Source organism: Leopardus geoffroyi, chromosome E3 (genome assembly GCF_018350155.1).
Source record: "Leopardus geoffroyi isolate Oge1 chromosome E3, O.geoffroyi_Oge1_pat1.0, whole genome shotgun sequence".
NCBI lineage: Eukaryota > Metazoa > Chordata > Mammalia > Carnivora > Felidae > Leopardus > Leopardus geoffroyi.
The window spans coordinates 5,100,869-5,112,153 of NC_059340.1; the positions used below are offsets into that span (position 1 = coordinate 5,100,869).

The window sequence follows — 11,285 nt, forward strand, 5'->3', positions numbered from 1 at the left end:
TTTAAAAACAGCTTAGTACTTTACCAACCATCCAGGCATGGTAAACAAGAAAGTGCTCAGTATCTAATAAGCAAATGTAGATGTGTTCCTGATCGATGAGTGACGGTTGTTCCTTCTCTATTAGAGGCTCAATATCCAAATTGTAATGTGTATAAAGATAACTTTTTTCTTACAGAGGGTTTTTTTTTTTTTTTTAATAGAGGCTCCTTAAAATTGTCATCTTATTGATGGCCTTTCTAATAATAGTTTTCCATGTTCTTTGTAGTGCTTTGTCAGACCTTTATCAAAATGGGACTGCTGTCTTCTTTTACCTGTAGTGATGAGTTTAGCTCACTGAGACTACATCACAACAGAGCTATTACCCATTTGATGAGGTCCGCCAAAGAGAGAGTTCGTCAGGTAAGCGCTGAAACACACTTCATATATGACAAAAACATTTTAATTTCAAGAGAACTGTATTGTAAAGCATTATGAAGTCCTGATTATAATATGGGTTTATGAAAACGTTAACCTTAATTTATCCAACAAATATTTATTGAGTGACTACTATGTGTTAGGCTGGGATTCAGGCAGCAAACCAAATAGACAAAAACACCTGCCCTCATGGAGCTTACGTTCTTTTTTTTCTTTTGAGATTATGTTCTGATGAGGGGCAGTCAGCAACAGCAACATAAAAATGTATAAAAGTAAATAGGGTATTACATGGTGGTAAGTGTTAAGGAGAAACAAAGCAGTGAAAGGGCTTAGAAAATGTGAGTTATATACAGAGTGGCCAGTTATTTAGGTGAGGAGCCCAAGTTGAGTATGAGCCGTGCACCTGTCTGGGGGAAGAGTGTCCAGGCAGAGAAACAGTGATTCCCGAGGTGGCAGTGCGCTTGGCTCACTGGCAGCCATGTGGCTGGAGTATAGGCAAGGGGAGAGTATGGAAGAGGTGGGGAAAGAGGGCAGCAAGAGGGACAGATGGGGTAGGATCTTGAGACCGTTTTAACATCTTTGGTTTTTTACTCCGAGTAAAATGGGAAGCATTACAGGATTTTGAGCCAAGGAGTGACATGATCTGATTTTCGTTTTAATGGACGCCCCCCTGCCCCCAACTGCCGTGTTGAGAATAAATGGAGGGAGGCAAGGGTAGAAGCAGGGAGGCAGGTGGTCATACAGGGACAGGAAGTGATGGTGGCTTGGAATGGGTGGTCGCAGTGGAGATGTGAGAAGTGGTCTGTTTCTGCATGTGTTTTGAAGGCAAAGCTAGAGTTATTTGCTGATAGAACTCCTTGGTCAGTTCTCAACTTTGGCAGTGGATGGCAAGAATATAGCTTTTTAAGTAGTGATCTTTTGGTTAAGAGAGAAGTGTTTTCAACCGTAAACCCCTAGGTGATATTGAAAACGCCAGAGTGTTTTTCTTTCTTGGAATGTCGTTTGAGCATTTGAGACTGTTAATGTGACATGAATCTCACATGAATTTTGTGAGATTCCTCATTCCATGAACTTTTCAAAATGCTTTTAAAAGCAATTTTCTAATTTTAGGATCCTCGTGAGGATAATTCTCATATCCAGAAGATCAGGTATGCGTTAAATACTTCTGTGATTGTGCAAAGAGTAAGCTCTCCAAAAGAAATTAAGAACTTATCCTGAATTAATCAGAAATTAGTTTGGGGATTAAAAATAATGTAGTTCGGGTAATTTATGAAAATTAAAATCTTTGTTCTGAGAAAATAGTTACTGCTCCAAGATTTGTATTACTTCTCATTCCCACTCCCTCTTTTGTCCCCCCTCCACTCCTTTTTCTGTGTGGATTCCATAAGCCCCACCCTTTATTGAGGGCACTGACACCCGGTCTCTGTCAGCAGAACAACGTTGAATTTTGGTTGTATGTAGGAATGCTAGTTTAAAATCTGTAATTGGTCTCATTAAGAAATTTAAATAGGTTTGTTACTGAGCTCAGCTAATCAACTGCTGCTTGTTAGTTATCCTTAGGATTCCTGCTTTAAAACATTGATAATTTCTAATTGGAATGCTAATTACTGGTAACATACTTGATTACTTGATTAATGATCCCTTTCCTGTCTTTATTTTTTCCCCACTCGCTGTCTGTATTACATGTTGATTTGCTTAGCAAATATTTTCTTCCTAGAGAATGAAAAGTGTCATTTTGGCTCATCTTTTCAAATCGTCAGAATTTAGTGATAAGTAAGGTTTGGTAGGTTAATAATACAATGAACGTGAAATATCCTAGATGCTTGAATCTCTCGTGTTTTGATATTGATTGGTTGTTTGTATTTTGCTTTTAGATCAAGGGAAGTGGCCTTCGAAGCACAGACTTCACGTTACCTAAATGAATTTGAAGAGCTTGCTGTCTTAGGAAAAGGTGGATACGGAAGAGTGTACAAGGTTGCTTCCCACATCCTTGTTCTGACCTCCTACTCTGAATAAGTGCATTTTGAGAAGTTGTTCTCGTGATTATTATTTATTATTATTATTTTTTTTATTTAAAAAAAAATTTTTTTTTTTTTCAAAAAAAAAATTTTTTTTTTCCAACGTTTATTTATTTTGGGGACAGAGAGAGACAGAGCATGAACGGGGGAGGGGCAGAGAGAGAGGGAGACACAGAATCGGAAACAGGCTCCAGGCTCTGAGCCATCAGCCCAGAGCCCGACGCGGGGCTCGAACTCACGGACCGCGAGATCGTGACCTGGCTGAAGTCGGATGCTTAACCGACTGCGCCACCCAGGCGCCCCTCGTGATTATTATTTAAAGCGCTCAAAGGAAATTCCTAGAAATCATGTAGGCTTACTCTTCGTTGAGATCTGTCATTTACGGGGAAGTCAGCAGGTTTTAACCTTTTCCTAACCATACTGGTGGTTTAGGCAGATTCCGGAAACTATATTAATTTTCTTGAAAACGTATCACTGAAGAAAGTTGTGGTATTGTATTTTGGGCCTTACATAGTTTTTTTTGCTAACATTCCCATTTTTCAGACCCAGAGTCTCTAGGAGTTGGAGTCTCACTGCAGTTTGGAAGCTTCTAGTCTGGCTGGCTATGGCCGACTTCCCTGAACTCTTTACTATTAAAGAGGAGGCTTGTCTTTCGCTTAATTTTATCTTTTTAGCTAGTTTGGATCCTGAGCTCAGGTTAAAATAACTTTCTCTGTTGGAATTTAATGGCACAATGTACTTTCTCTTTCTCTCTACTTTTTAGGTCAGGAATAAATTAGATGGTCAGTATTATGCAATTAAAAAAATCCTGATTAATGGTGCAACTAAAACAGATTGTATGAAGGTATGGTTTTTTAAGTGTATTTGTTTTGAATAGTTGAGTGTTTAAGTCCTTTTGAAAGAGTTATGTGTGTGTGTGTATTTGGCAAATAGTAGATGATATGGGGGCTTTTGGGGGGGAGGGGTTTAAGTTATTTAAATTCCAGTTAACATACAGTGTTATATTAGTACCATATAGTGGTTCCACAGTCCCATACATCACCTGGTGCTCATTAGGCTCTGATACTTATTTTTTATTTAAAAATTTTTTTTAAATTAATACTAGGTGTTGTGGATTGCCGAATTTACTGAGTGGGTTACAGTAAAACAAACATCAAAACTAAATTTTTATTTGATTTAATTTTCTTTTAAGTTTATTTTGAGAGAGAGAGAGAGAGAGAAAGTGCGAGTGAGGGAAGGGCAGAGAGAGTGGGGGGGGGGGGAGAGAGAGAGAGAGAGAGAGAGAGAGAGAGAGAGAGAGAGAGAGAATCCCAAGCAGGCTCTGCACTGTCAGTGCAGAGCCCAGTGCAGGGCTCGATCTTACCAACTGTGAGACCATGACCTGAGCCCAAACTAAGAGTCAGACTCTCAACCGACTGAGCCACCCAGGCGTCCCTGACATCATTTTTTATAGACGCTCCTGATTGACCACATTTCAGGAGCGTTGCTGGGGAAATTAATTTTTAAAGTAAATCATTCATATACAGTATAGCTTGTTATGAAAATATGAGTTCAGTTCAGGTTCTGGTCTTCCCCCCGACATGTTGTATGATCCTGGGCAAATGACATAGTCCTCTAAGCCACTTCTGTCTCCTGTCCTTGACGTAGCGACTGCAATGGTTTTATTTACCTTCAGGGACTGGATTTACTCATAGTATATGTGCTGCCGAAGCAAGCACTGGACTTACTGGTAGTAGTAAAATGAGAGAATGAATATAAATGGGCTCTGTAAAGTATGAAGCACTCGGTACCTGTACGTTATTTTGTCGCTGTAACAATTCCATTTGTCTCAATAATACTACGGTTATCTTAACGTAGTTTAGATTTCCTGTTCAGATGGATTTTGGTTGTTTTGCTCTGAAACAAGTGGTATTTTGGTACGATGGACGTTAGTCAGCTGTCCGTGAAAGCCAGATCTAAGTGTGTTTCCTCTGTAGGTACTGCGGGAAGTGAAGGTCCTGGCCGGCCTTCAGCATCCTAGTATAGTGGGCTACCACACTGCTTGGATAGAACATGTTCACGTGGCCCAAACACAAGGTAAGCAGGTACACACGATGTAGCTGAAGGGTTGGCAAACTTCGGCCCGTGGGCCAGACCTGGCCCACCCCCATTTTTGTGCATCCCCTGAGCGGAGGGTGTTTTCTTACATTTTTGAATAGTTCAAAAGCGATCAAAAGACGACTATTTTGTGAAAGTTACCTGAAATTCAGATTTCACGTCAATGAGCAAGGTTTGCTAGGTCACCGGCTCATTCATTTGTGTATTGTCTGTGGCTCCTTCTGCACCACAACAGCAGAGCCCAGTAGTTGGGGCCGAGTCCCGGAAGACCCACAGAACCTACAGCAGTAACTCTCGGGTCTCCTGCAGGATTTTGCTCCCCGCTACCCTTTTTGGGCATGGTCGAATAGCTCTGTTTCTACAATTCCTAAAATGAGCCAGGCATTTGAATACGCTTATTATATTTTGCCAGAAGGTATTGACATTTTTAGACTTGTGGTCCCATTTGCTGTTATTTATTAAAAAACTTTTTTTTGTAATGTTTATTTGTTTTTGAGAGAGAGGGAGAGAGAGGGCAAGCAGGGGAGGGGCAGAGAGAGAGGGAGACACAGTATCTCAAGCAGGCTCCAGGGTCTGAGCTGTCAACACGGAGCTCTACCTGGGGCTCGAACTCACGAGCTGTGAGATCATGATCTGAGCCGAAGTTGGACACTCAACCGACTAAGCCACCCAGGTGCCCCTCATTTGGTGTTATTTTAGCTCTGCCTTTGACTATGACTTAGAAAGCTAGGCTGCTTGAAGATATGTTTTTGTTTTTGTCTGACAGATAGAATTTCTATTCAGTTGCCATCTCTGGAAGTGATCTCCGACGTGGACGACGACAGGTGTGTGCACTGGTGTTTAGTTTGGCAGGTTAAGGTATAACCTGCCCTGGGTCGTCTTTGTCTTTTTCCTCATTTTCATTACAAAATATTAAATTGTTTCCTCCTCTCAGCCATTTCTTGTCAGTGTTTTCAGTAAATGTTGCTCCTAGAGAGATTTGATGCCATTTGCCTCAGGAGTTTACCCGTCAAGATTCTGAGGGCTCGAGGGGACAGCTGAGTTACTCTTTATCTTTTTTTTACGTTGGTTTTTAGCTTTACTGTTTTTTTTTCCTTCCAGAAATCAATATGTTAAAACTGATGAAAGTAACAGCTCCTCCATTATCTTCGCCGAGCTCACCTCAGAGAAAGAAAAGTCCTTAGAAGAATCTGGCATTGAAAATCAGAATAACAGATTGGTGAATTACACCACCAATGCAGTTACAAGAGACGCCAGTGAATCTGAATCAGTTTCCAGTTTACTCCAGGGAAATGGTTTGGCCGATTTGCCTTCCAGATCGATCGTCGAACATCAGCTGCCACTTAGGCATCATTCCGACTTAGAAGAGAATTTCACAACCACTGAGGAATCTTCGGAAAACTTAAGTTTGTTGGGGCAGACGGAGGTAGGTAACTTTCCCAGAACCTACCGATGATTTGATGCTCACCCATAGCAATTGTGTCAAGGACCGTGACTAGCTGTGGCCTCTCCCTGCCCCCGCTGACTGCTCACCTTGCCCTCCCCCGTCTCCCCTCTCGCTCTTCATCTGCTTTGGTCAGCCTCTCCCCTCCACGTTCCCCCGCCTGTGGCCCTTGTGTTGGGTCTTCCCTCCTTTGCTTAGTTAGCTCCTACCACTCCTTTTCTGGCCTTCTCTAGATCTTCTCATTTGTGCCCCCTGGAGCTGGAAGCATCATTCACACTTTTTATGTTGTGTGTTAGCATCATGCTGTACACATATGTTTATGCATAAAGGTTTTCTGTATTTTGGAACGTGACTTTAGGAGAGAGGAGAGGAGAGATCCCCACGTCCATTTTCAGGACACTCATTAGGGTCACACTTACATGTCGGTGAGACTCCTGCATACTCTCCCTGGTGTTGAGAATTCGTGTTTAAAAAAAAAAAAACAGGGGCACCTGGGTGGCGCAGTCGGTTAAGCGTCCGACTTCAGCCAGGTCACGATCTCGCGGTCCGTGAGTTCGAGCCCCGTCGGGCTCTGGGCTGATGGCTCAGAGCCTGGAGCCTGTTTCCGATTCTGTGTCTCCCTCTCTCTCTGCCCCTCCCCCGTTCATGCTCTGTCTCTCTCTGTCCCAAAAATAAATAAACGTTGAAAAAAAAAAAAAAACAAATCTTAAACATTAACAGAATCTATATACAGTCCGCATGCTGGGATTACAGAGCTGTATGCCATCTGTATGTATGCAGAATTAATTCTCGTTGTCCAGGACCATGTGACTCTGTGCATGTGCTTTTCACGAAACACAAAACTTTGAGCAGAGTCCTCCAAATCCAAAGGAGTTGCGTGTGAAGGACTGTTCATCAAAACCATTTCATTTCCCTGTATTACATTTGGGGGATTTTCCTCGGCACCTAAATGGGCTCTAGCAAGCTTAATTTTTGCTTACCTTTTCCTTGAACGAGTTATTTATGGACCCGGTGAAGCCACCACAGTGCATATACCTTGAGGTATACAGAGAGTAGAATACCACACAGCCATTCTTTGACATGGTGTCTTAGCTTTGGAAACTGTTTGTGTTGTGAGCAGACCACATAACCTCAGCCCCCGTGCCTCCGTGTCCCATTCAGGAGCTGCTCCCATTCTCCTACCGAGCCTACCCCTGCCCCCTTGGGTTATGACACACCGTTTTTGGTATTCCTTTATTTCTCTGTCTCCTTCACTAGACCCTGGGGCTTCTTGGGTAGACACGTGCTTGTCGTCTCTTTCCTGAGCACTTAGCCCCCGTGCTTGGCCTAGAGTAGGCAGGTGAGTATCTGTTGACTGAGTGATAGGAGCAAATCGTGCACAGGTGGGAGCCAGCTGTGTCGCCCCCCAGGTGCAGTACCACCTGATGCTGCACATCCAGATGCAGCTGTGCCAGCTCTCGCTGTGGGACTGGATAGTCGAGAGAAACCAGCGGGGCCGGGAGTACGTGGACGAATCTGCATGTGAGTACCGTATGTATCTGGAAACATTGGGCTGGGAAATCAAGACATGGGCGGTCTTCCACTGTAGGAACTACCTCCGTGTGCTTTAGGGGAACTACCTCCAGGTGCTTTAGGGGAAAAACATCACCTTTTTAACATAAAGAAACAATGGTGCTTCTTTCAACATTTTTTAAGAATGGAGGTCTATAAAAAGAGAGACGTGGTTTGTTGATACCTAAGCAGTAATACGCTAGAATTCAGGTTAATGCTTTTGGGCAAAAAAGGTCTTTTAGAATTTTTGCAAGGAAATTTAAATATTTGTGTTATTTTTTGGAACATGACACTGTGATACTCTTGCAAAATTACACCCTTAAAGAAATCGTTACAGAAGGGTAGGGGGCGAAAAGTTTGTCTCTCTGAAGATCCAGACCCCCTTCCTTCCTCTGTAGTTAGATATCCTCTAGAAATACTCCGTCAGGTTAGTAATTTCTAAAATTACCATCACATTGGTTCTCAACTTGTGCCGCACGTTAGAATCACCTAGGGAGCTTTCAAAAAGGTGTCGTTGATGAGAAAGAATAACTTTAAGGTGGAGTAAGCCGACCAACATGACTGGCTGGCGTTCAAGGTCAGCATCTGCAGTGAAAACTCCTACTCATAGTGTGTGGCCCTTGAGAAGGGGTGATGAGAGGGGCATTGTGTGTCTGGAGTCTTTCTCCCCAAAACCCATAATGCCATCTAGTTGTAAGAAAACATCAGACAGATCTCTGTCTGATCATGTTCTACGAAGTGTCTGACCAGTACTTCTCAGAACTGTTGTGGTCGTCATAAATAGGAAAAGTCTAAGGAACTGTCACAGACCCGAGGAGCCTCGTGAGACATGACAACTAAATGTAATATGGTGTCCTGGATGGAGTCCTAGAACAGAGAAGGGACATTCAGTAAGAACTAAGGAAGTCTGAATAGTTTGTGGGCTTGTATCAGTATTTGTGCATTATTGTGACAAATGTACCATACTAATGTAGGTGTTATTAAAGGGAAACTGGGTGTGGGGTAAGTGGGAGCCATACTATCATCTCCATTTCTCTGTAGATCTAACATTGTTTTAACAAGTAAAGTCTGTTTTTTTAAGAAGGCTGTTGTCTGAGACCACACAGTAATTTTTACATAATTGGTATTGGGATAGGGTTTGGCCTTTGGTATTTATTTGAAAATTCTCTTGTCGATTCTAATGTGTATTCTGTTACCAAAATTGGGGTCACAAGAGACTGGGTTTTAAGTAAAGCCTCAGCTAAATACTGAGTATTAATCATTTGCTGTTCACTCCTGATGACACTGTCACCCTTACTTGGTCTAAAATATGGTCATTTAACCCACCCAGAATCTTAGATTAGCTTCCAGTGAAGGCAGAAACATAATGCCTCCCTCACACATTTCCTCGACGTTCGCCGCTTCTTTGGTTTACCATGTAATCAGAACCTGGCACCCTTTTCTCAGTTCAGTCGTGGCAAGGAGTATGCAGGGTGTTTTCAGTGCCCTGTTGGGTTGTATCCGTTGCTGCACAGGCATCGTAGTGCCATACGCAGATGTTTCTACAAGAAGAATGGCTTATTAAAGTCTGTATGGAGTTGTTGATCTTTCAACTTCCGTTTGGAAAATAAGTAATGCGTCCCTCATGATGTATGGGATGTCTCCGATTTACACCATCCAGGACAGTAAGCCACCATCCAGGACAATGAAAACAGGGCAAGACCGTGTATGGTATAGCTAGCTAGCACGACACATATTTTTCTTCTAAAAATACTTTAAAATACAAAGGTTTTACTTTGTAGTACTCCGGCACCGTGTGCGTTCCTTCCTGTCACGTGTAGTTTTACAGGAGTCATTCCCAACAGTCCAGAAGCGATAGACCCCGGTTTGTATCCTGCCTCTAGCACTCACTGGCCACAAGGCTTGGGTCAAGTCAGGGGGGCTGTTCTCTGCCTGTTTCCTCCCCTGTGAAATGTGGATCGGCCCATGGGATCGGGTTTGAGGAGTGAAGCAGTCGGTGTGAAGGGTGCGGTGCTGAGGGAACGGAAAGTGTTCTCCCTGGATCGGGCCCGTGTGCGGCACCGAACCCTCTAGCTGGGGCCCGAGATGGGCACCTCGTACCGACAGACCCAAGGAAGGTAGTTGTTCCGAAAGGCTGTGAAAGCCCCAAAGCCCTCCTTCATCCCTGCGGACAGGAGGTCGTGGCCTCGGTGTGAGGGGCGCTGGTAGTAGAGGTGCTTGTGAGTGGTACCCTTGTGTACACACCCACGCACACAGTTTTCTGTCTTCTCAAGCACTGGGCTAAGGACTTGAGCTTCCTGAGGTGCATGCCAGCTGGTGCAAAAGGGGAGCGTGGGGTAGGTGAGCTGCGTAACGACGTAGGCTCATCCAGGAGAAGGGAGCCTGTCTCGTGTTGTGCTTGAAAGTAAGCAATTTGTTTAAGGTTTACAGTGGCTGACAAGAGAAAAGCTATTAAGTTCTCGTTATGATATTCACTGAAATAGCTTAGCTGGAAAACTCCAGGATTTTTGTCTTTATCATTTTCTGTTTTAGTCCTACAGAACTTTCCCGCCCTCTGAAGTTAGGTGTTATATCATCATGGTAATAGATGAATTAAATTATTTACTTTTCCCTATACTTCATTTTTCATTTGTTAGTCAATTTTGGAAACTGCAGCATTGCAAACGTCCACATAATGGAAGCTCACTCCTCAAGCTAGCCTAATGTATCTGTTTTTTATTCCATTATTTGTAACAGTGTCTCTAATCCGCAGTGGGTTTAGGACACCAAATTTGTTAGCTGTGAGGGATGTCAGGGGTCGAAGAAGATTTAAACCTAATTTAATCTAGCCGCCTGATGCCTGAAGAATGGTTTGCAAGGTAATTAATACAAGGGCTCTTGAGTGAGATTAGTGACACCAATTCTATTCACTAGGGTGCTGGTTTGTGGTGGTGTCTGAGCCACCTGAGGAGCCCTTCTTGTCTAATTTCTAACCATTTTGGAATGTTGATTTTGTTGAAAATCTGTACGATGTTAATGTGTTTAATGTGTTTAGAACTATGTAACATTGAGATGTTAATGTAATGAGTAAAAAGACAATTAGAGAAATAAAACTTCCTCTTTTACTTGAAGGTCCCTATGTTATGGCCAGTGTTGCAACAAAAATTTTTCAAGAAGTGGTGGAAGGCGTGTTTTACATACACAACATGGGAATTGTACACAGAGATCTGAAGGTAAGTGGAGAGGCTGAGTCGTTGAAAGCAGCAGTAATTTCGTATCAGGGAGGACGTGGCATTGGTTCTTTGAATTAGATGGAATTATGTATCCTCTTTCATTTATCTAGAGGATTATCATTATTTTTATGTAAATCATCATCCTATAGGTCCCGAACTTTAGATTGAATTTAAAGGCAGTGATCTTTGGGCATTCGAAAATTCTCCCTGGAGGATTAGTACTGGTTTTCCAGGTAGTAAGTGTGCGGGGTACTAATATAATTGAGGACATTAAATGTATTTAATGCGGACAAAAATCCTCATAGATTATTGCAGCCTTAGAGGTAAAATCTGTTCCTATAATTGTGTATCTTCAAGGGAATTTAATATGGCCAATTTTTTTCTGCTGTTTAAAAAATCTATGCTTCTCCTGATTTTTAATCAGAACAGGCTATCAAGACAGAACACGTTTACCTCTTTGGCAGAAGAGTTTTAAGTGGCTTATTTTTGAACAAAAAGTTAAATTGTGGAAAATGTATTTAAAAGAGTATTTGGGAACAAAAAAGTTAA

The 11,285-nt window shown here is 42.5% G+C and overlaps 1 protein-coding gene across 4 annotated transcripts in view; it reads left to right on the forward strand.

Moving 5' to 3' along the window:
* The window catches only part of EIF2AK1 (eukaryotic translation initiation factor 2 alpha kinase 1), a 32,372-nt gene that overhangs the window by 9,595 nt on the left and 11,492 nt on the right, over positions 1-11,285 (forward strand). For 2 of the 4 annotated variants that reach the window (XM_045461023.1, XM_045461024.1), the window contains 9 exons: positions 266-399; positions 1,525-1,562; positions 2,289-2,388; positions 3,196-3,276; positions 4,409-4,508; positions 5,296-5,353; positions 5,631-5,955; positions 7,383-7,494; positions 10,636-10,736. In XM_045461023.1, coding sequence (XP_045316979.1) covers positions 266-399; positions 1,525-1,562; positions 2,289-2,388; positions 3,196-3,276; positions 4,409-4,508; positions 5,296-5,353; positions 5,631-5,955; positions 7,383-7,494; positions 10,636-10,736 — 1,049 coding nt within the window. The other 2 variants (XM_045461026.1, XM_045461025.1) reach the window with 2 other exon arrangements.